Below are 26226 nucleotides of genomic sequence, written 5' to 3'. Positions count from 1 at the left end.
CATGTGCATCACATATACACACATACATACACAAAACAAGCAAGAAACCTTGTCTCAAAAAAAAAAAAACCCAAAACACCACTAAAATAAATGAAATGACTTTTTTAAATGCTGAAATTTGAAAAGTAATAGAAGAGGCTTTAACAGACTGTCAAAGAATCTAAGAATCAAAAGCAGCATCCTTAGGAAGCTAATTTGAAAAGTTTGACGAATTCTTCTTGCTGGCCTGTCTGAGCAAGTAGCACTCACTGATGACGCCAGTGTAACTAGACACTTGAACACACAGAGCTGTGTTGCTTTGTAGACTAACAACAGCGATAGCTCTGGGATTTCAAGTCAAAAGTTTCAGGAGAGCCGGGCGGTGGTGGAGCACGCCTTTAATCCCAGCACTCGGGAGGCAGAGCCAGGCGGATCTCTGTGAGTTCAAGGCCAGCCTGGGCTACCAAGTGAGCTCCAGGAAAGGCGCAAAGCTACACAGAGAAACCCTGTCTCAAAAAAACAAAAAAAAAAAAAAAGACTCAGGAGAACTTTCCTAAGAATGGTGTCTGTGATTGACGAACAGACACAGGTTTCAGTTTATGGACTACACAACACATTCCTGGCTTGGTTTGTGGGTTGTTTGGGGGGCTAAGAGAATAACAGGGTGTAATAAGACCCTCCATATATAACATTCTACATCCAACCTGCTATTGCAAAAAAGCACAATTTTCCCCATGGCTTCTTTTTATTTGAGAATAATTTACATAAAAGTAAATGCACAAGCCTTTAGCGCTCAGCTCCATGTGTGTTTGAATCATTACATATTTCTGTATGTATTTCTTCATATAACACACACAATCCTGTGGGAGAAAGTGGGAGTTTGGGGTGGAGAAAAAGCAGTACACAAGCATTATTTTTAGCCTTAAAAATAGAATTGGCCAAGTATAGGGCACACACCTGTGATCCCAGTACTCAAGAGGTAGAGGCCGTCAGGGCGGTGGTGCTGGAGAGATGACTCGGTGGTTAAAAGCACTTTCAGCACTCCTCCAGAGGACCTGAGTTCAGTTCCCAGTACCCGAATTAGGCAGCTTGACTCCACACGTAATTCTAGATGCAGGAGGATCTGATGCTTCTGGCTCCCTTGGGCACCTGCATTCACGTGCACATCACCACACACACACACACACACACACACACACACACACACACACACACACACGGTTAAAAATGATAATAACAAATATTTGTTTTAAGAAGGTGGAGAATGGCAGATCAGAAATTCAAGGCCATCCGTAGATATATAGAAAATTTTCAGTCATGGCTCACATGAGAGTCTATCTAAATAAAGGAGGAGGGAGAAGAAAAGTAAAACTGATATAAATAAATAATATATAATAAACCCCCCAAATTTAATAGGTTCTGGACTGATGAGATTGCCAAATGAACAACCTTCTTTGTGTACAACTAAAATAATCATGTAAATATATTTAAATTAATGTAATTGTGTGTCCACTGATATAGGAAAAGAAACAAAACCAAAAGAACTTAATCATAGCTTTGATGTCAGGCAGTGCAATGCAATGATTTTATTTTTTATGGTACAGTCATGTGTTGCCCAAGGACAGACAGTACTGAGAAATGTACTGTTAGATTTATTTCATCACTTTGCAAACATCATAGAATGGCCTTACACAATCCAGGATGGTACAGGTCAGTGCCAGTCATGGCCTCTTGACGCAATGAAGACCCAGCAATCAGGAGATATATGTGGCGGCTGGCAGCTGGAGATGTGGCCAAGAGTTCTTGGCACTCCTTTACATGAAGGTGTGTGGGGTTCAGCCTTCATTACATAATGCTCTTTCTGGATGACACTGCCTCTGTGTCTCTCTTCTAAGGTAACCAAATATATTAGATGAGGGCCCATCCTACCTCCTTTAGGCTCACCTTGACTAGGTATAACCACAGCAGCTCTGTTTCCCAAAGAGATTACATCTGAAGTTCTGGGAAGAGCACTATCCAAGCCAGCAGATTGTTCCTTGTTTTTAATGTGGGAGTACTTAAACCAAAGTCAAGACGATGTTCTCCCCTCAAAAGTCATGAAGATGCTGGGTGTGGCGGCTTGGGCCTTTAATCCCAGGACTCTAAAGGCAGAGATTGGCAGATCTCTGTGAGACTGAAGCCAGCCTGGTCTACAGTGTAGCACTGTCTCAAAAGAAAATGTACAGTAACATACAAAACCCTAGACTTTCCCATTCACTTGTCTGTCATCCACTGATTCATGCAGGGCAACTTCTAAAACTGGAGGATCAATCCATGGTGAGTGCACTACACTGGTGTGCCATTTTGTGTCTTTATATTTTGCATTTTTACTGCATTTTTCTGTTTAGAAACACAAATACATTGCTTACAGTATTCGTATACTACACAGGTCTGAGGCCAATATATAGACCATAGTCTAAATTTTGGTTGTAGTGCAGACACTCTGTGATAGTCGTACAAGAGTGAAATCACCTGCAGATGCTTTCCTCAGACTGTGGCTCCTTCATTAAGTGACATACAGACTGACCCTTGTGGCACAGGCACCAAAAGTCATAAAACCAAAACTGGTTCTCTAGTGAAGAGCAATATCCTATGAGGGTTTTTTAAATGGAAGATCAGAGTTGAGGCCTAGTTAATCAGCTACAATCTAGTTACATAAGTGAAGATCAAAAAGTCAATCAATGTTGGCAGGCCTTGGCTGGGGCAGATAAAACACGAGCCGTGTAATTATGACAACTATAAACCCAGCTAACGTGGGCATCATGATCTGATTTGTCATCCTGCCCCTCCAACATTCATCCCACCTTCTGGTTTTGCCTGTCCTGTTTAGGCCTTCCACCTTGTACGCCTTCTCTCTAATGTGATGCCAGTGTTATTGAATGGCAGACTATCTCAGCTGCCTCTGAGAACTGAGAAGTCCAAAATGTACTCTGCGTATTATGTTTTCTTATTTCCAGTTTCTCTTCACTGTCATAACTAAATACAGACTCTGACCCTGCCAGTAGTGGCAGGTGGGGAGGACCCAGAGAGGAAGGCAGGAAAGGTCATATTTTGGGGCTGGTTTGTGAGAACAAGTTTTCGAGAACCTTAGATACCAAAGGTGTTTCAAAGTCAGTTGCTACATATATTCCTTATAACTAAGTAAATCATATTAAAGATAATTGCAATATGTACAAAAAAACTCATTACTTTTTTTAGTTCTTTTGACAGATTTTACTATAAGATCAGTAGAAGAAAACCAGGAAACAAGAAATCACAATGTATAGAATACATCTCTTTTGTAAATTATATATAACATATAATATGACAGACTCTTCTAATGCTGCAAATCCTAGCTTTCCCCCTAACAAACACTCTGTCCTTGGCCTAATTCTAGTCAGACTTCTCAACAGTTCTATAGCTGAGTTACTACAGTTTCTTCAAATCTCTAGTTTTTGCAAAGATCTCTGATAAATCAGCATAGCAAAAAATCTCCACCCTGGCTATCTGACCTTTGTCAACACCTGGTCCTCTTCCTCCATCTCCCCACAGATGTGTTCTATCACGCTGGCCTATATGTGGTAAGAATCCTGTTGTTCCTATTGCTTCATAATCCCCCTTACTCCTGCCACGTTAGCCCTCAGTAACGTTCCATTCACTGTCCCTCACACTAGGCTATCAGTTCCCGCTGTTCATGCTACATGCATACCTGCGTTCTCCACTAACAGAACCTGTGGCAAAGACTCCTGTGCCTATCAGAAAAAAAGTCTTCCTTGCACAATATTGTAGCAAGGATGATTAATTATTTTTTTTAACACAGTCCACCTCCACCTGGAGATGACTGGCAATCAAACATTACAAATGAATTTCTGAGTGCCTTTATCCTGAGGCATCTGTGTAATCCTGGGATCTGCCATTGTCTTCAAGTTCATTCTCTCTTAAGTAGTCTTGTAAGGATTTTGGATGCTTGACTCACTGCTGGGATCTGACACACACCTCGGTTCACATGATCTGGGAGAACGGACCCTATTCTGACAATACTTTCATCTTTGGAACACAAAGGATGGAAGTCTACTTGATTCTTCTCTGCTGAGGCCTGCTCACCCTTTTGGCCAGGCTGGTTCTCTTTTGAACACAGCCTGTGCCTAGTTCATGAGAAACACTTTCTGCCTGAACCAATCTTAACAGTGCACACTGACCATTCCCTTTGCTCTATCATCAGAGACTAATTACTTTGTACCCATTCATTTTCCCAAGTGTGAATCAGATGTCAGTCTTCTGTGACCCTAAGTGCAAAGGACACATAGCAAGCCTTCAAGAAGTTCCTTTGAAGTCCTTCTGTCTAGATGTGGTTAGAGGAAGGAAGCAAGTCACAGGTGTTCTTTCAAAAGAAGGCATCACAAGATCCCCTGCAGATCATCCTAAGTGTGGATGGTGATTGCTGCCCATTCCGTATTAAACGCCTATGGGGTGGTGGACACACAGTTGATTGTGAACATTATTAGCTATTGCTTATTGCTTATTAAAAACTCCCAGTTTAACATAAGAAGATACTTTTATAAATTCAGGATAAGAAAAGAATCCGTGGGGCCAGCAAGTCACCTCAGCTAGTAATGTTGCCCTGTGCCCTACACAAGCATGCAATGGCACATGCAAGCCTCGCCCCATAAATAAATTAATAAATGTTAACTTTAAGAAAGATTCCTTGAGACATCAAATTACCACACAGAAAAGATGGGAGTAAAATAACAAAATTAAGATCTTGTGTTAATCCAAAGACACAATTATCTCTTCCAATTAGAAGACACTTAAAACATGTATAACTAGGAAAAGATTAAAATCTAGAATATGAAGAATACCTAAATATCAACAAGAAAAAAATTAATGATCCATTTTAAAAGGGTTTACATGGGCATTTTGAAGACAGAAAGTAAATAAGTCTGGAATAATTTAAAAAGGAGTCGGGGTGGGGGAGTTTACTGAGAGATGGCTCAGTGGTTAAGGCCACTGGCTGCTCTCCCAAAGGATCCAGGTTCAATTTCCAGCAAATGGAGTGAGTGATGCACAGCCATCTATGACTCCATTTCCAGGGCATCTGACATCCTCTTCTGGCCTCTTCCAGCACCAGGCACCAAGTGGTGCCCAGACATACGTGCAGGCAAAACTTCCACACACATAAAATTAATTATTTTAAGTCTTCAAGAAAGTAATGCAATTTAAAGCCATAATAAAATGCAATCCCATACTCAGCAGATTCGCAACCACATAAAACTCAGGAGCCACCAAGTCTCAAGAAGAGAGCAGCAGGGATTCTGGTGCATGCCACTAGGAAGAATCGAAATTGATACAAGTACTGTGAGAACACATTCGGCAGTGACTCCTAAATAAAACACACACGCTATATTTCAATAATCCCATTCTTAAAGAATGGCCTATGCATTAGCCCCAGGACACATGCAAAACATTGCTCATCATTGTCCTGAAACCAGATAGCCCAGCTGTCTTGCCGTGAGGAGATAAGCCTAACTGCTTGTCAGGAGAATTCATGCCACTGAGGTATTTTACGTGTGGTGTATCTCGTAACTGAGAAAATGAATGAAGACATCAACACCAGTGAATTTTAGAAAGTGTCTTAACAAAATCTCAAAAACACAAAACTCTGAACAATATATTATTTAAGACCTATTTGTATATGGCAAAATTCAAAATAAGTTAAAAATCTGACTTCATAGTAGCAGTGATCTCTGTGGGACATGCAGATGAACAGGATGGAGAAGACTTCTCAAGGACCTGAAAGCATTGGTATGGCCCATGTCTTGAGCTGTGTAACACATCACAAGTGTTTATTTTGATACTATCTTCCTAGCTTACATAGAATGAAGTTAGATACATATAATATATAATTAATGTCCTTGTGCCACATATATTACTTATGTATCATATAATTATAATTAGTACTATATAATTATAATCAATTAGAACATATAACTACCACTACATATCCATAAATTGTACATAGCATGCATTATATGATATATACTGTAGTATATCCTATCACACTATATATAATATATGGCATATAATACATAGTTTATAATAATATAAGTAATATATTATACTCAGAGCTCTCTAAGTGGTAGTGCTGTGGATACTTTCTTCTGTTGTAATTTTCTGCATTTCCTAATTACCTAATGGTAATTTAATACAATTGACCCTTGGTATCAAGTCCCTTAGATAAAATGGCATTCACTGTATTGCATATAACTATACATATCTTCCTCCAATCTTTACTCCCAGTATCTGCATATACAAATCTTCCTCTATTCTTTAACTTCTCACTAGATTACTAATATACTAATGATAACATAAAGAAGGTGCTTTATAAACAGTTGTTGCTCTGTATTGTTTAAGTGTACATAGGGATGGTAAGCCTGCACACATCCAGTACAGGCAAAAAAAAAAAAAAAAAAAACAGTATCTTATTGAGCTCAGCTGGCCTGGAACTCACAATGTAGACCAAGCTGATCTTTAACTCATAGAGATTCGCCACCTCTGCCTCTCAAGTGCTGGGATTAAAAGCATGCACCACCATAATTCTCACAGATTTTTTTTTTTTGGTTTTTTAAGACAGGGTTTCTTTGTGTAGTTTTGGTGCCTCTCCTGGATCCACTCTGTAGACCAGGCTGGCCTCAAACTCACAGAGATGCGCCTGGCTCTGCCTCCCGAGTGCCTGTTAGCAGCATCTAGTGGTTATTTGGGACAAGATATTTTTTATGTAAAGCAACACTTTCAATGGAAAATCTAACTTATGGGGAGGAAGATTTCCTTGAATCATCAATCAGATATCTCCTGTGAGTAATTTTACACACATAGGAATATGTGTCAGCACCTAAGTGTTGCTGAGTATTTCCTCACATAGTTTGCTGTGAACGTCCATAGTACTTGTTACTTAATCAGAAAACAGTGATTTTGAAATAAATAAAATTTAAAAGTTAGAATGCCCAGAATAGTTGCACTGTATTTTGTTTAAGCTTTTAGTTAGCATACAAAATAGAGGACTTTGTTCTGACATTCTCCTACATATGTGTCATTGTGCCTTGTTCCTGTGGGGGGGTGCCTGCTTCCTAAAGACCTCCCTTGTCCCCCTTGGCACACTCGGTTTGCCCTCTCACTGTATTTTTACTGCATCTTCTGGTTCTACTGGAGGTGATGGTAGCTGATTAGGGAGAGAAACGACATTCCCAGTGTCTGCTTCAGGTAGTGGAAGAACCCTGGCTAAAGCCTCTTGTATCTCCTTCAGAGCTTGAGCCCTGGTGAAGGAAATGCTCTCCTTTAAAAGCCAGAGTTCTGATCTAAAAATAATTTGCAGTCTGATCTATAAGATAAAAAAGAAGAGTCTCTCATTAGTATTCCAGAATGAGGAGGGGATAGCCTGAGAATCTGGCACGTTAGCCTCGTTTCTTCTTGACCAGCTTAGAGGCCATTTCTAACTTGTCTGTGCCTTAATGTTTCCATCTGCAATTAGATATGATTACTCCTGTCCCTGCAACTTTCATAGATAGTTCTCCATGATCAGTTATTTATGAAAATGTTTTTACTCACAGAAAAATCCATAGAGCCTACATTATAGATGTATTTGGACTCATGATGCTATGATGCAACCTAATCTTGAACTTCACTGCTTACAGAACTCTGAGTTCTGCCACTTGGAGAAATTCAGTTTAAATATGCATCAGTAGGGACAAACTGTTACCAGCCATAAGGTGGCATCCTTTTGCTCTACCAAGATAGAAATCATGAGCTGGCAAGGAGCTCTTCTATGTTGGCAGTCCTGGGCCCTTTAGTGCCCAAGGCCTAGGAGCTGGACCAGCAAACCCAGGGGTTTACAGTGTCAAGCCCTGAGAGCTAGAGGCCTGTTGCACCAGCCTTTATAAGTCCGACCTACAACGTTAGGCACACGGGTTGGAGGCATAGCACACTGGACCTTAACCATAGTTGCAGCAGCAGCTGCCTGTTTGAATGCCTGGTTTCCAGCAGTGGTGAATGATGCCAGCAGGTAACATCATGCTTCCTGGAGTAGTAGCTTCTGAACAGGTCTCAAGTGTTTGGACCCTCAGCTCTTAGATGCTAGTGTTATAGCTCTTACACCTGCGGTGTTGGGCCCCTTGGCTTTAGCAGCAACTGTCCTTGTATCTTCCAGAGTCAGGATATAGGACACTTGACCCTTAGGCATGGCAGCTCCCCAAAACATTTCTAGTGACCAGGGCCTGCAGTGTCTTGCCTTCAACTGTTCACAGCCTTCTTTGTCTCTGCCCACTGAGCTTCCTGCCCTGGTTGCTTTCTGGGGCTCTTCACATGTTCTCTTGCCACCACCATCACAGCCACTGCTACCCCTCCTCTGCTGTTCCCGCCGTCTTCTCTTTGTGTTCCGGGTCAGCCCGCTTTCATGACACCTACCAATGATAAAGATGAAGAGCAGGCAAGAAAAGATCACTCAAGAGAAGCCTTTTAACGGGCCTAATGTTGAGCCAGGCATGGTAGGTGGAGAGGAAGAGGATCAGGAGTTCAAAGCCAGTTCTTGGATACATAAAGGCGTTTGGGACTAGCTTTGGATGAGATCTTGTCTCAAGCATACCCCTTCCTATAACCAAATAATAATTCAATAATGGACCTAGTGTTGCAACAGCAGGAACAGCAGGGAGGGAGAGCCAGGAGGGGCTGTGGCAATTAGGATACAGTCGTTTGCACAAATGAAAGACTGTGCGGGAACTAATCACAGACATTCTTTTGGAAGTGCTACCTTCTGACCTGACTGAGAATAGCAATGGGTAATCAGGTTCATCTAGCGTGCCCCACAACTCATTTTGTTTAGCCTTCCCAGGGCTGTTGCAGGTTGTCTGTAATGGTCATAGCAGGAGCATGTCTTCATCCATGGTTGTGATGGTCCTCTTCGGCTGCTAGGGCGCCCTCAGAATGGAAGGGCCTGTCAAAAGGCTCACCCTGAACAGTTTTATTAATCCATAGAAAGCATTAAAAGGGTTTTTTACAATGAGGACTTGTTGAAAACTAAGAACTATGTTCCTAGAGACTTCATCTGGTCTTTTTGCTTATCTGCCTGTGGACATTTAGGTCATTATTTTCTTAAGTAAGATGCACCGATCTTGTGTGCCAAAATCACTGGGGCATTTTGTTTTAAAATGAAAATTACTCAAGCCTCTTTTGAGATCTGTTCAGTTGCCCTCTGGGAAGAGGACAGAGGACTCCGTGTACTAAACAGCTTCTTCCACAGTATATCTGTGGCTCCACTAAACCCTGCTGTCTTTTCTTTTCATTCTCTTTGAGTTGTAGGGATCAGACCCAATGCCTCACACTGGGTAAGCGCTCCATTAGTAAGCCATCCCCAACCCAAGCCCTGCTAGTGTCAGTGTGACTCACATAGGACCTACCTCCAACTCACGATGGGTGTAGGTGAAAGACCCTAACCCTTCAGGCTTACATCCCCCCAAGCCCCAGGAAATTGAGGAACTAAAAATCTGGTTCCAAGGGCAAGCTGACTCAACCATTGACCCCTGCCACAATGTAACAATGTAAAGAGATTTCTATTAAAAGATGCGCTCAACTGTGACTGGGATAATGGCAAGTGTTTCAGGAAAGACCACTGTGACCTTTGTATAACTCTCACTCCCACCCTGATACTCCCCCACTCTGAGGTTTCGGGAAGAATGTACATGCAGACCTGACTGTACCCCCTCTGTGATCAGACCATGATCTTGAGAAATTAGCCTCTAGACATAAATCAATCGAAACAAAATTGTATGGGAATTGTAATCTTGTGGCTTTTGTGGGTTTTTCCTTTAAAAGTACCTATGTGGCTGCAGTAGGATGCCACTCTTGCTCTCAGGACAAGAGTAGCCCGACTGTACAGCCGCATCAATAAACCTCTTGCTGTTTGCATCAACTGGGTTCTTGGGGCACCCTCTCGAGAAGGTAGTACCCTGGGTCTGGGGTCTATCATTTGGAGGTTCCACCAAAATTTTGGGGTGCCCCCGGACCCTCACTCTGCCAGTTGGAGGTAAAAACAAGCTTGATCTATGTTTTATGTTATTGTGTTCTTGTCCTTTGTCGGGTCGATTTGGCATTTGTATTCTGTGCCTGCGCAGGTGCGCAGGACCTGTATTTGGTCCCCGGGTCCCCACTCTGGAGGTTTCCTCCGGAGTGATCTGGAGGAAGGAGACAGACCTAGTGTCTCTCTTGGGGGGGGGGAGCGAGGCTGTTCGTGGCCACTCCCATTTGAATTTGTACTTTCGGTTTGTCCCCGAATCAACCACCCCACAGACTGTGTCTGTCCTTTTTGTGTTTTATCTGTCTTTGTCTGTCTCTACCTCTTTTTCCCTCTCTGCATGGGGCAACAACTAACTACCCCCCTAAGTTTGACTTTAGATAACTGGAGAGATGTCCTCGCCCAGGCTCACAACGCCTCTCTGGACGTCAAGAAAAAGAAATGGATCATCTTCTGTTCCTCGGAATGGCCAGCCTTTGAGGTCAGCTGGCCAGGGACTGGACCTTTAATATTAATGTCATTCTGCAGGTGAAAGCCCGAGTCTTTGAGCAAGGACCACACGGACACCCAGATCAAGTGCCCTACATTTCAGTCTGGAAGAGTTTGGCCAGAGACCCACCTGCCTGGGTGAAGCTGTTCCTCACTGCTTTGCCTGCCCCAGCAATGCTGGGTCCCCGACCTCCATTCCCCCTTCTCAAACTCCCCTTATACCCTTACCCCCAGATCCACACACTCCCACTCCCCTTGTCCCTGCAGCCGCGCTGCCTGGCACCAGCTGCGGTGGGACTCGCACTCCTGCTGGTGCTGCTCGAAGCGCCGCAGCCTTTCCCCTGATGCTGCCACCCAAGCGTGGCGCTCCCACGGCCCAGCGGGTGCTGAGCTGGCAGGGCGCGAGGAAGCCTTCCCCTTGACATGCCCCGACTGGGACTTCAACACATCTCGCGGTAGGGAGCGACTCGGTCTCTATCGCCAGATTCTCCTGGCGGGTCTCAAAGGGGCAGGTAGATGCCCCACCAATTTGGCTAAGGTACGTGCTATAGTACAAGGGTCAGAGGAAACTCCGGCAGGGTTTCTAGAAAGATTAATGGAGGGATACCGCATGTATACTCCCTTCGACCCCCAGGCGCCTGACAGGCAGGCCAAGGTCATAATGTTCTTCATTGGACAATCGGCCCGACATCCACACTAAGCTACAGCGTCTGGAAGGGCTCCAGGGGTATACCTTGCCAGATCTAGTAAAGGAAGTTGAAAAGATTTTCAACAAAAGGGAGACGCCAGAGGAGAAGGAAAAAAGGCTACGCAGAGCGCAGGAGCAAAGGGAGGAAAAGCTGCGTAGGGAACAGGAACAGAGGACTTAAGAGACAGAAAAAATAAAAATAAAAAATTGTCTAGAATCCTGGCCACCGTAGTCTCAGGGACAGAGTAGAGTAATCCTAGGCAGAACAGGAACCTGGGAAGCAGGAGGAGGCTGCTGCTGGAACAGGACCAGTGTGCCTATTGCAAAGAAAAGGGGCGCTGGGCCAAGGATTGTCCGTCCGGTCCGTATCCAGAAGACAAAAAGGCGCAAGCCTGTCCCGGTACTGTTCTTGGAAGAAGATTAGGTGAGTCAGGGCCAGGAGCCTCCCCCTGAGCCCTGGCTAACTCTTAAAGTGGGAGGCCAACCGGTGACGTTCCTGGTTGACACAGGGGCCCAACATTCCCCAGACCAAGGGGCCTCTGAGCTCCAAAACTTCATGGGTCCAGGGGACCACCTGGGGAAGACTATATAAATGGACTTCAGAGAGAGAGGTCCACTTATCCACGGGAAAAGCCACTCATTCATTCTTGCTGGTATCAGACTGTCCATACCCACTGCTGGGAAGAGATCTCCTCTCCAAGGTAGGAGCCCAAATTCACTTCCAAGAAAAGGGAGTCTCCGTTATAAACCTAAAGGGTCAGCCTCTCCAGGTACTGACCCTGAGACTGGAGGATGAGCACTGGCTACATGAAGCTCCTCCAAAACCCCTCTGAATGGACCCCAAATGGCTCACCAACTACCCCTTGGCATGGGCAGAGATAGAAGGCATGGGACTGGCCACCCAGCAGCCACCACTTGGTGATAATGTTAAAGCCTACCGCCACCCACCACCTACCCCCCCCCCACCCCTACCCCCGTGTCCATCCGCCAATATCCTATGGCCAAGGAGGCGAAAGAGGGGATAAGGCCTCATATCCAGAGACTCTTACAACTGCACATTTTGAAGCCCTGCCGATCGGCATGGAACATCTCCCTTGCTGCCAGTCAAGAAACCTGGTACCAATGACTATAGGCCGGTCCAGGACCTGAGAGAGGTAAACAAAAGGACGGAGAACATTCATCCTACTGCACCTAACCCTGACAATTTGCTCAGCACCCTGCCTCCAGGGCATGTCTGGTACACCATACTTGATTTAAAAGATGCCTTTTTCTGTTTGAGATTGAGCCCTCAGAGTCAGACCCTTTTTGCCTTTGAATGGAAAGATCCAGAGTCTGGATACTTGGGGCAGCTGACCTGGACCAGACTGCCACAGGGATTCAAAAAATTCCCCTACCCTGTTTGACGAAGCGCTGCACCAGGACTTAGTGGATTTCCATGTCAACCACCCAAACCTGACCCTCCTCCAGTACATGGATGATCTCCTGACAGCAAAGACAGAACAGGAATGCCTCTAAGACACCTTCTTTGCATGGGTGGAAGCTTTCCCTACGAAGAAAGAAACAGCACAGGTGGTGGACAAGAAGATCTTAGAAGAGATTTTTCCCGTTTTGGCCTGCCCAAGGTAATAGGGTCAGATAATGGCCCTGTCTTCGTTTCCCAGGTAAGTCAGTTGGTGGCCAGGATATTGGGGCTGAATTGAAAGATATAGACCCCAAAGTTCAGAACAGGTAGAACGTACCAACAGAACCCTCAGAAAGACCCTCACTAAATTAGCGATGGAGACTGGCACTGGAGACTGACTGGGCCGAACTCCTCCCCATGGCCTTGTTCTGGGTTCGGAACACTCTTGCTTTCTTTGGATTAACCCCCTATGAAATCCTCTGTGGGGGCCCTCCCCCATTAGCAGACCTGTTGGGACCTGAAATAGACTCCTTTGCTACATCCCCCAGCAAGGCCCTACAACTCATCCAGACCCAAGTCTGGAAACCGCTGGCAACTGTGTACCAGTCCAAACCACCTAGTATGTATGCCTCATCCCTTCCAGATTGGAGACTCTGTCTACATCCGCAGACATCGGACTAAGACCCTGGAACCTCGCCTGAAGGGACCTTACACCGTGTTGCTGACTACCCCAACAGCCATCAAGGTCGACGGAATTGCTGCCTGGATCCACGCCTCCCACGTCAAGTTGGCACCTGCTGAGGCCAACAAGGACTCCATAGAAAAGCTCCGAGCTAGATTAGATAAAAGACAGAGAGATCGGGAAGCCCAACAAGCCTGGTTTGAAGGATGGTTTAATAAGTCCCCATGGATGACGACCCTGGTATCTGCAATTATGGGATCCCTGCTTATTTTACTCCCGCTTTTAACCTTTGGCCCGTGCATTTTAAAAATGTTACTGCAGTTTATATGGGAGAGATTATCTGTTGTACAGGCCCTTGTTTTAACCCAACAATACCAAGCTTTAAAAGTTACTGAAATATAGGATACCATAATTTTAAGATTAAAATTTGCCAAAAAGAAAATGGGGGAATGAAAGACTCTAACCCTTCAGGCTTACCCCCTCCCCCCCGCCAAGCCCCAGGAAATTGAGGAACTAAAAATCTAGTTCCAAGGGCAAGCTGACTCAACCATTACTCAATCACCCCTGCCACAGTGTATCAATGTAAAGAGATTTCTATTAAAAGATGCGCTCAACTGTGACTTGGATAATGGCAAGTGTTCCACGAAAGACCACTGTGACCTTTGTATAACTCTCACTCCCACCCTGATACCCCCCTTGAGGTTTCAGGAAGAATGTGCATGCGGACGTGACTATACCCACTCTGTGATCAAATCATGATCTTGAGAAATTAGCCTCTAGACATAAATCAATCGAAACAAAATTGTATGGGAATTGTAATCTTGTGGCTTTTGTGGGTTTTTTCTTTAAAAGTACATATGTAGCTGCAGTAGGATGTGACTCTTGCTCTCAGGACAAGAGTAGCCCGACTGTACAGCCGCATCAATAAACCTCTTGCTGTTTGCATCAACTGGACCGGAGTCTGGGTTCTTGGGGTGCCCACTCGAGAAGGTAGTACCCTGGGTCTGGGGTCTATCATTTGGAGGGTCCAACGAGATTTTGGGGTGCCCTCTCTTCCTGCATTAAGACCTGGTGTGACTGGATGCAATCTTGAGTCTTTGAGAGAGGGTGAAGTTAAGGGAGGTGTATTCTTCTAGAGTGTTTTCATTGAGTTTCTGGTGGCCTTGCATCACTGTAGCTTGAGTAACCCCCTCAGTCATATTACAAAGCTCAGATCTGAGTAAAGCACCTAAAAATAAAAAATTAGCTCTCCTACTTCAGTCAATGACTCATAATTCAGCACAAGTTGGAGGAATGGGATTTGACCCTTTGCGGTTTTAACAAGCATTCCATGTGATTTTTTTGTTTTGGTTTTGGTTTTGGTTTTTTGAGACAGGGTTTCTCTGCGTAGCTTTGTGCCTTTCCTGGAGCTCACTTAGTAGCCCAGGCTGGCCTCGAACTCACAGAGATCCGCCTGGCTCTGCCTCCCGAGTGCTGGGATTAAAGGTGTGCGCCACCACCGCCAGGCTCGTGATTTTTTTTTTAAATCATCAGACACTTTAAGAAATACTGGCCTAAATATGGAAAAACTGATGAAGGAAATAACAATTTAAATAATTTTAAATAATAATTTCATGCGGGGCATGGTGGCATGCCTTTAATCCCAGTACTGGGAGGCAGAGGCAGGTGAATCTCTGTGAGTTCCAGGCCAGCCTGATCTACAACTCAAGTTCCAGGACAACCAAAGCTGTTATACAGAGAAACCCTGCCTGGGAGGGGAAAAAAAATCACATCTACATTGATTCAGGTAAGAGTGAAGGCAAGTGTCCAAGTTTATATTACAACACAGACTTGCGCACCTACGATGCCTGCAAGTCAGATTATGGCGTGATAAAAGAAATAGCAATGATGAGGTTGTTCGTACTTGTGTTTCCATCTGCTGTTGGCTAATGATGAAACCCACCTTTCCCCAAGTCGCACCAGGTAGGAGCAAGGCCGATCGGCTGTAGCTAGGAGTGCTTTACTTAATTCCCTTCCAGTCAACTGTGTGGATTATTCTCCTTCTAGTAGATTCCTTTTCAAATGATACAGAAAGTCATCTGAGGTGCCTTTATCTGCCTTGGATGTAGGCTGAAGGGTCCTGGACCAATCTTGACACTCTTTGCCACTATGTGGCTATCCTCCAGATTTCTGAAGTCGTCTCAGGCTTTGGCTGGTAACTGTACAGATGTGCCAACCACCGCTGGCATGTCCTTGACACACACTGAACTGTCCTTTCACCTTACTTGTGTTTTACGGATTAGGGAGTAGAGATGAAATCAGCCAGAACTCTGTTCCTTTACCCTTCTCCCACAATTCCTCAGGCACAATCAGGTCAGCACATCTGCTGACTTCAGAACTATGCCTTCCCAAGAGGCCAGATTCTTTCAGACCAAGTTCTAAAACCCTAATTCCTTAAGCCAAGGGTGAATTGGTTTTTTTGTTTTGTTTTGTTTTGTTTTTTCAAAATTTCTTTAGTTACTCAAGGCTCCATGTTCGATCACACAGGATCAGGCTTGAACCTGCAAATCAATCAACTTATCCCTCTGGCTCTGGCTTTACATCGACTATCTTGAAGAAACTGAGATAAAGTGTGGAAACATTGCTTGATGAAAGTTGTCGAAGAGCTAGATTATAGAAGTTCTAAGACACCAACTAACACGTCAGTTACTTTACACTCGTCTTACATCACCTTTGTGAGGGACCTCGGAGGGCACATCACGTGACTTTGCAGATGAGGAAAGGGGCTTAGAGGAGTTGAGCAACTTGCCCCAAATCAGAGGTATTGAAGGGAGAGGGGACTGGGTTTCCCTAGGGGTAGAATGGCGACTAAGTCTTAGAAGCTTGTGTCTTTAGAATCAGTGCTGCAGGATCAAGGCCTTTTGAGTGAAAGGGTTCTGATGGACCAAAGCAGGTGAGACTCAGAGGGTCGAGTTCATGATCTAATAGGATGTCTTTCCTCCACAGAACCAGAGAGGCCTTACATAGTCAGAAGGGACTTATCCAAAGAATCATGGGAGAACCCTGCTGGGGAGAGCTAGGACCAGAAAGCTGGTAAGTAACAAGACTCAGACAACTATCGAAGATCAACCAAACTCTGTGAGCAACAGGAACTTAGAAATGCCTCCTTCCATCCAAGCCTTGGAAGGGCAGCATGCAGGTGACACTTTGGTTGAGGCATTGTGAAAGAACCTGAAGTAAAGGTCACAATATAATGGCAGTGGTTTTGTCCATGTTGCTGGAGGCTCCTTGCCTAAGACATCCTTCACAAAGCATTTTGTTCATTTCCAACACCATCTATCTTAAGGTAAGTGACAGGTTGGCTGTAACAGTTGAGTGTGAAATAACCTGTGTTAGAGAATTAAAGACTGGAATACAAAGAACGTAAGTCAGAACCCAACTTAGAGTTGACATCTGTGAGCAAATCCAAGTTGGGCAACTGCAAAGCACCCAGGGACCCATATCAATCAGTATAAATTCACACTTGCATTTAAAAAGGTGCTCTGCGGTAGGCAAACAGCAAATTCTGTAGTTGAAGTTTTTTCCGGTCTCTCCTTCTTTAAACCCAAGCATGTTGTTAAAAGGAAAATGCATAATCTCTGTATCATGTCAGAAGAAAGAGCCATTCTCCAACTCCAAAGCCAGCTTTAACTTTTAATTGAACTGAGATTAAAGGTGTGTGTCACCATGCTTGGTTGTTCCCTAGTATGTCCTTGAACACACAGAGCCTCTGCTTGCCATGTGATCGGATTAAGGGCCTGTGCTAACACTGCCTGACTTTTGTTTATGGCTAGCTATGTCCCCTGATCTCCAGGCAAACTTTATTTATTAACATATAAATAAAATATCACCACACTTCAGCACAAATAAAATATCACTCCGAATTTCACTATTTACTGGAGGTATTTGAAGAATATTAATAGAATTCAACTCAAGCTATAAGACTATCTACTCTGCAATTTCTTGCATCCTGAGAAAGTTCCAGAACTCCTCACACACTATTTTTAAATACTTTCCTCAAGTCTGACCCTGAATAGTTTCATTTTTTTTCTCACTCCACTGCATTAGTCGTCCCCCCCATTTTTAATAACCTTGGCCTCCTTACCAGCCAAGAAACTCATACAATATAAATGTAATAATATTCTAATTCTATACACATCTTACTACCTAGCCTGTGGGTGATGTTATACAATTTGTTAACCTGCCTTTGGTCTAAGGTTGAGTGTAAATTATTTAATTTTGGAACACTTCACATTTCAGACTTTGATATTAAAGATTTTCAACCTGTATGCAGGAATGAAATATACAGGTGGCTGCCAGGTGATGGTGGTGCACGCCTTGAATCCCAGCACTCAGGAGGCAGAGGCAGGAGGATCTCTGTAAGTTTGAGGCCAGCCGGGTCTACAGAGCAAGTTCCAGGAAAACCAGAGCTACACAGAGAAATCCTATCTTAAACAAAAACAACAAAGAAATATACAGATGGCCCAGTAATATATTCCTTTAGGAAAAACTCCAGGTCTGGTGACCAAGGACCCAGTTTGGATCACTGTAATGAGATATCATCACCTCTCATCTACTTTGCAGACCAAATCTAGCTAATAGCTCAGAACCCTTGGATAGAAGTGTGGGTTAGCTTCCTATAAGGAAAGAAACTACAGCACAGCCACGGACACATGTTCTAAACCTTCCACTAAGCCTTTCCCACAGGGAACTGTGTCCCAAGTGACTGAACCCAACATCTCCACCCAGATTAATCTCCTAAATCCTCCTCTAAGGTCTAGTCCAGTGGTTGTCCCTGACCCTCGCCATCCATGCATCCTCCCCAGCTTGCTACATCTAGTCTGGGTCCTACATCCAGTTCGCCAACTTAGTATGGCCTCCCCTTCTTGAGCCTCAGCTGATCTACATGCTTTTGCCAGGACCCTGCCTACCGACTCTTCAACCCACAGACCCCTCCCACACCGCATCCAACATCCTTTGTATCCTATCACACCTACCTATACACTCCAAGCTTGGACCAGGAAGCACATCTGGTATACCAGCCAAGTACTGTCTGTGTACCTGACTTTATTTTATGCACTCAAGCCATTTCCAGCACCTAGGCCCAGCCTATCCACACATCCTCTCTTCTGCTCCAAACTGCTCTGTCCATATCAGATTTAGAACTAACAAAAGAAGTTCACATGTCCAGATCCCATTGCAAAAATATTAACAATATGAAAGATCAAGCTGTAGTTACTCTCCAAAACCTACCAATTCTGTGGAAATGTTTGCCAATTACCCAAATGAACTCCAGGACACTGAATTTAAAAGAACAATCATAAACCTCATCAAAGAATTTAAAGAATTTAAGAAATCCAAAGAGGACACAAAGAAACAGCTCAATGAAATTAAGGAGAAAGAACTTATGGAGAATAAACACCTGAATAAACACCCAAGAAAATACAAACTTAAGGCTGATAGAAATGATGAAAATAATCCAAGACTTGAGAACAGGATTCAATAAGGAGACAGAAACATTGAAGAAAACTCAAGCTGAAATGTGGATCAAATTGAAAAATCTACTAACTCAACTAGAAAACTCAAAGGAAAGCCTTACAAATAGAGTGAATCGAGCAGAAAATAGAATATTAGGATTCAAAGATGAAGTTAGAGTATCTAAACCAAATAATCAAGGAATATGAAAAATTTTAAATAGCACAGGAAGGGAACATATAGGAAATGTGAGACACCATGAAAAAAAAAACCTTCAAATTATGCACATAGTTGAGGGAAAGACTCCCAAAGTCAATGGCATAGACCAGATCTTCAACAAGATCATAGAAGAAAACTTCATTAAACTAAGGAAATACAGATATCCATACAGATACAAAAGGCACACAGAACACAAAATAGACAAGATCAGAAAAGAAAATCCCCGTGGTACATCAGAGTTAAAACACTAAGTATACATAACAAATAAAATTACTGAACATTTTGAGAGAAATAACACAAGTCACATATAAAGGGAAATCCAACAGAATGAGGGCTGATTTCTCAATGGAAATTTTGAAAGGCAGAAGAGCCTAGAGCAATGCATTTCAAGTCCTAAAAGACTATGATGACCAAGCTACACTAATATACCCAGCAAAACTATCCTACATAATTGAAAGAGAAAGAAAAACTCCCTGTGATGTCAACACCCTCAAATTTGTTGTATCCAATAAACCGAACCTAAAGAAAACACAAGAGTATTATTTTAGTCTGAATGGAGGAATGAACATAGCAGAGAGACTGTAGAAATAAATAAGAAACCATAATTATTAAAACACAGGTACCGATGAGAATACAAACAACAATAACAAAAGTCAACAACACAATGACCATGATTAAAACACACACACACACACACACACACACACACACACACACACACACACATATATATTTCAATAATAACTTTAAATATCTGTGGGCTTAATTCTCCAGTCAGAAGACAAAGCCTCACTAATTGGATCAAGAAACAAAGTCCACGTATCTGTTGTCTACAAGAAACACATTAGCTTTTAAGATAAGCACTGCTTAGAATAAAAGAATGGGCAAAAGTACTCCAATCAAGTGGGACCAGGAAGCAAGCAAGCATAGCTATCCTATATCTGACAAAATGGACTTCAAACTAAAACTGCCCAAAAATAAAGATGGATACTTCACTGTAATCAAGGGAGTACTTAACCGAGAAGACATTACTACCCCATATGTGAACCAAACTCTGGGACAACCAATTTCATTTAAAAAAAAAAAATCTACAACTGGATTTAAAGATACAGATTAACATAAATACACTAATATTAGATGATTTCAGTACTGCACTTTTTCCAATAGACAGATTACCTAGACAAAAAAACAAACAGATAAACATCAGAATTAATTGCATTATGCATAAATCATTTGATATCTACAAAATATTCCACCCAAACACCAAACACATTCTATTTAGTGTCACACAGAAGCTTTTCTAAATGGACCACATCCTGGGACACAAAACACATCTTTACAAATTCAAAAAAGAGGAAAATCTTCCCTTGCAGCTGATACGACCACAAAGCAATAAAACTGAAATTGATAGCAAACAAATCTCCAGTAAATAAAAAAACTTACAGAAATTGAACAACTCATTGCTGACCGATGAATGGGTCAAAGAGGAAATCAAGAAATAAAAAGTTTCCTGGTGCTGGGTAGTGGTGGCACATGTACTTGAGAGGCAGAGGCAGGCAGGTCTCTGAGTTTGAGGCCAGCCTGCTCTACAGCAGGATTGTTACACAGAGAAACCCTGTCTCAAAAAAATAATTCCCTGGAACAATTGAAAGTGAAAACACAACATAACAAAAGCCTCTGGTACACATTGAAAGCAGCCCTACAAGGAAAATTTATACCTCTAAGTGCCTAGCATTAAAAAATCAGAAAATAAATGACAATGATAGAAAGACAAGAACAAACCAAATCTAAACCCAATTAACGGAAAGAAATAATAAAAAAAATCAGAGCAGGAATCCATCAAATGGAAAGCAAGGAAACAATACAAAGAATCAATTAATCTAAGAGCTGACTCTTTCGTTTGTTTGTTTTGTTTTTCTAGACAGGCTTTCTCTGTGTAGTTTTGGTGCCTGTCCTGGATCTCTCTCTGTAGACCAGGCTGGCCTTGAACTCTCAGAGATCCACCTGGCTCTGCCTCCCGAGTGTTGGGATTAAAGGAGTGTGCCACCACCGCCTGGCTAAGAGCTGGTTCTTTAGGAAGATAAACAAGACTGTCAGATCCTTATGCCAGCTTACAAAAAAAAAAAAAGGAAGTACCAAAATTAACAGAATCGTAGATGAGCAAAAAAAAAATTACAACAGACACATAATAATAATAATAATAATAAATAATCAGAATATTATGAAGGAGTATTTAAAAATCTGTATCCCATTAAACCAAAAACCTAAAAGAAATAATTTCCAGATTCAGCCAAACCACCAAAAGTAAGTCAAGAAGTCAACAACCTGAACAGACCAATAACAGATGAGGAGACTGTAATAGTAATTAAAAGCCTTCCAGCTTAAAAAAAATCGTAAGGATGTAGTTTAAATATTCATATACTACTAAATTGGAGTATCTAAAAGAGAAATGAATTTTTAGATACAAATGACCTTACCAGAGTTAAGCAAAGATGAAGTAAATAATTTAAATGAATATGTTTCAATCAATGAGGTAGAAGCTGTAATTTAAAATATCCTAGTGGATTCAGTGCAGAATTCTATCAGAGCTTCAAAGAAGAACTAACACAAATACTACTCAAGTTGTTTTATAAAATAGAAAAGGAAGGAACACTTCCAAAGCATTTATTTATTTATTTATTTATTTATTTATTTATTTATTTATTTATTTATTTATTTATTATTTTTTGGACAAGGTCTCTCTGTGTAGCTTTGGCTGGCCTAGAATTCACAGAAATCTGCTTCCCTCTGCCTCCCAAGGGCTTAGATTAAATGCCCAGCTCCAAACGTTTTTAATGAAGCCAGAATTACTCTATTACCCAAACCAGCTAAAAATCTAACAAGAATAAAAACACAGGCCAGTCTCCCTCATGACCAACGATGTGAAAATTCTCAGGAAAAATACTTGCAAACCACATTCAAGAGGACATGCCAAAGAGTATGATCACGCTGGCTTCATTCCAGGCAGGGGTGTAAGGATTAGTCAACACACATAAATAACAAACATAATTTGTCTTATAAATGGACTTAAGTACGGAAATCACCTGATCATTTCAACTGATGCAGAAAAGATTTCCGTGATTAAAAACCCTCCAACTAAGCAGCTGTAGGGGACCCAGCATCCATGCTGGAAGCAGACCTTCTATTGCAGCTTCTGTAAGGTTGCTTGTGGGAGGCTAGTTGGGAGACTGGCTCCCACATTCCACCCCAGGGTGCTCTTGAGGAGAGAGGGATAAGAGATTTTAGATAGAAGGATAGAGAGGAGAAAAACAGATAGAAATATAGGATAGCCTCAGGAGGGCCTGGATCCTTATCCACTGGCTCCTCCTGTCTCTTCTAAAGGGCTATTTACAGGAATGCCAAGGAGTAGAGCAAAAGACCTCCGCCTGGCTCAGCCAAGTGTAGACCCTTCCAATCCCCTAGAAACCATGCACATGGTCAAGCAATCCTCTAATTCAGCCCTGCTGGGTAAAGCAAGCTCAGATCTCACTAGGAAACTTTTGTGGGCCTCCAGTTGCCCATGTTCCTTCCTATAACCCCTCACTCACTGCCCTGTAAGGACTAATAAGCTCATTTGTACCCTAGGGTAAAGTTTTTGTGGAATTTTGCCTGGCTTTGTCATTAGGATCTTGAGAGGAGGTTGACATCTCCCCCAGGGAAGGAATTTTGGCGACAGAGCCACTGCTGGTACGCATCTATTGACATGAAGAATGCTTCTTTCCTAATCTATGAGGGCTGCAAGACATGCTTTGCTTTTATTTGTCAGGACATGCTGGACCCCTCAGTCTTGCTCAGGGCTTTGTTGACTCGCCCGTTCTCTGCCAAAATTAGTAGAAATCTTGATTGTCTTGGATTCTATGAAACACCACACTGTACCATCCCCCTAATTATGTTTATTATCCGGCGTATGGGACACAGCAAGTTCTCTAGGTACCTTGAGAAGACAGATTTGACCTAGAAGATAAGTAACATGAGGTTTGCTACGGAGATCTATTTGCTAAATGACTGGGAAAATTTCCTTTTTAAAATTTTTGTCACTAGCACTTAAGTTGACTGAAATTTTCAACTACCCATTTCTACTGGGGAAAAAAAAGACTTGTATAACTTATAGAATCAGGCTGTTTTAGCATCCTCTGGACTGAATTTCTTGTGGACATTGAAACAAGATACAGGGTAGAAGGCTCTTATTTTTCCTGGCTCAACTAGTTTTCTACGTTTTTGTTCTCGTTGTTTTGCTTGTTTCCTGTGGGAACTGGGGGTGAGAGTGTCTTTGCTACTTTTCAAATGCTGTCATAAAACACCACAATCAAAAACAACTTGGGGAGGAAAGGGTTTATTTCAGCATACTGATTCACATCACAGTTCATCACTGTGGGAAGTCAGGGCAGGAACCCGGAGGCAGAAACTAATCCAGAAGCCAAAGAAAAGTTGCTGCTTCCTGGCCTGCTCCTCATGGCTTTCTCAGCCTGCTTTCTTGTAGAACTCAGGACCACCAGTTCAGGGGTGACAACTGCCCTCAGTGAGCTGGAGCCTCCCACATCAATCATCAATCAAGAAAATGCACCATGAGCTTTCTAACAAGTCAATCTGATCAGGGAATTTTCTCACTTAAGTTTCCCTCATCCAAAATAGCTCTACCCTGTGTCAAGTTGATATAAAAAACTAGTCAGCACAGGGGGTGTTTGTTTCTTATATATTGTCTGTCATCTTTGAGTAGGTTATGAAGGTTATCTTTAATTGTCAACTTGATACAATATAGGATCGATCACGTGGGAAGAAACTCTCAATGAGGGATTGTCTACATTGGATTGTCCTGTAGACATGTCTATGTGGGACTGCCTTCATCAATTGATGTGAGAAGACCTAGCCCACTCTGGGTGACACCATTCCCTAGGAAGGGGGTCCTGAACTGTATAAGAGTGGAGAGGTCTAGCCAAGCATTCACAAACAAGCATACAAGTATTCGTTTCTCTCTGCTTTTTAACTGTGGATATGATGTAACTAGCTGTTTGAAGTTCCTGTCTTGATTTGCCCTCGATGATGGACTGTAACCTGGAATTATAAACTGAAATAAACCTGATTCTCATCTAAATCACTTTTTGTCATGGTGTTTTATCACAATAGAAATGAAACTAGAATGTAGGTGATAAATCTATTTTACAGAACAAGTTTCTCTTTCACTTAGGCCTCATGAACTCGATACTAATGACCATGACACTCCAAGTATCTATTAGAGTCTCTTTCAGGTGCTGATAGATTTGGAAAACATTTCTAGAGATTGGGAGAAAACCCATGCCCTCTATAGTGTATGACTATCCCTTTGAGAAATAGACTCTTGGCTTGCTACTGGATTCTGCAATAGGCTAATTGCTTATAGGTCAAGTGATTTTGAAATCTGAGTTGGATGGTACCACCAGAAACTAGATGTTATGTTGCCCATAAAAGCTAGGTATGCAGTGGCAATCTACCATTAAGTGAAATTACATATAACAAATTGGAGTTAATGAAGTATCATAGCCTAGTAAAACTGTAGTTCTGAGATACTCTAAGTGGAGAGGTTTTACTTTAAGATAGTGATATTTAAGCTATCAAGTTAATACTTTACTGGTATGATATACCTAGGATAACTTTAGAAAGGTGAATATATACGTATGTTGAATTTTTTATTGTATTTTACTTTTTTATTTGTATGCATGTGTTTATGTGTGTGGACATGTAGGTGCCACAGCATGTATATGGAAGTCAGAAAGAGTCAGTTTTCCTTATACCATGTAGGTCTCAGGGATTGAACTCAGGTCATCAGGCTTGGTGGCATGCACCTTTGCCCTCTGAGCCATCTCACTGGCCCAATATAGTTTGCATCTGAGAGGAAAGGAAAGAGCTAAGGTCAAAGGATAGTTATAGGTAGAATTTTGAGAAGACCCTGATAGTCTTGTTTTATACTAAATGTGCTTTTCATAAACATTTACCCTGAAGTTTGGGAAGAATTTGTGAATGTTATAATTACATGCCAAAAGGGATTTCTTTCAGATATAATTCACATCCCTAATCAGTTCCTTTTTATTCATCGAAATGAAGATTGTCCTGATAAGTATGGACATATCAGACGAGCCCCTCTGAAAGAAGAGATCCAAGAATGCAGAAGAATGTTAGGCGACAGCCATCCCACTGACCCTAACAATACAAACTGGTGTGTTACAGAGATGGCCACACAGCAGGAAAGAGCACGCAGGCTGTAGGAGCTGAAAATGTCCTCCACCTACTGGCCAGCAAGAAATCCAGGAACCTAGTCATACAACTCCAAGGACAGAATTCTAACTTAAAAGGCCAAAGAAGAGGGCCCCACACTGCAGTAGGAGCCTCTACAATGCCTGACTCTTTGATTTTAGTCTTATGAGACCCCCAAGGAGAGACTCCAGCTGAATCTCACCCAGACTTCTGAACTATAGAGCTGCGAGAAAATAAATAAGCTACAAAGTCCATGTTGATTTATTATTCAGATATAGAAAAGTGATACAAATTCCTAATGAAATGTGGGACTTTTAATGAAAGGGATCACACAGAGGTTAGTCTTAATATTTTATTTTTCTTACTCCTATATTTGGTATGTCAAGAGATATAGTTAGATACCATCTAGATAATATGTAAAAAGAACAAACTCATGCCCACATCAGCTTGACAAAAAGGAAGGATGGATGGAAGGAAGGAAGGGAGGGAGGGAGGGAGGGAGGGGAGGGGGAGGGAGGGGGGAGGGAGGGATGAAGGACGGGAAATGTGAGTCAAGAAGCCCAGAAGAGACAAGTCAGTTTCCTAAGAAGATCCTGCCTCCTTCATGTTACTTTAGGTTCATCATCCCTTCCTCCTCAATCCACAGCCTTCCTTCTAATTGCCAGAGACAAGCAGGGATTGATGGGGTGTTTCATTCCTATGTGTTTGTACTTGTGATCTCTAAGGAAAATACAAACCACCTAATTTATTTCAGAACTGTTTATCAATGCTATGTTTGTTAGCCCTCATTAGTAAGTTGCTTTTGAAGAACCAAAACACCCCCATTTCAAGCAAGTCCCTCACCCCAACTTGAATTAGGCCTGAGTTTCGAAATTCTCAGAGCTGCTGACATAGGTCCCAGGAACTCAAAAGTACAAAGTCAGGATCTT

The 26226-nt window shown here is 42.4% G+C and overlaps 1 protein-coding gene across 1 annotated transcript; it reads left to right on the top strand.

The window, feature by feature from the left end:
• The first annotated feature begins 1718 nt into the window (after positions 1-1718).
• LOC143268782 (uncharacterized) lies at positions 1719-14640 on the top strand. Its single transcript, XM_076552325.1, has 4 exons — positions 1719-1803; positions 7951-8053; positions 10691-11084; positions 13280-14640. The coding sequence occupies exons 1-4, from the start codon at positions 1719-1721 to the stop codon at positions 13718-13720; spliced, it is 1023 nt and encodes a 340-aa protein (XP_076408440.1). The 3' UTR covers positions 13721-14640.
• The last annotated feature ends 11586 nt before the right edge of the window (positions 14641-26226 follow it).

Source organism: Peromyscus maniculatus, chromosome 15 (genome assembly GCF_049852395.1).
Source record: "Peromyscus maniculatus bairdii isolate BWxNUB_F1_BW_parent chromosome 15, HU_Pman_BW_mat_3.1, whole genome shotgun sequence".
Taxonomy (NCBI): domain Eukaryota; kingdom Metazoa; phylum Chordata; class Mammalia; order Rodentia; family Cricetidae; genus Peromyscus; species Peromyscus maniculatus.
The sequence above is the reverse complement of the archived record's forward strand: the minus strand, read 5'-3'. Positions and strand labels throughout refer to the sequence as shown.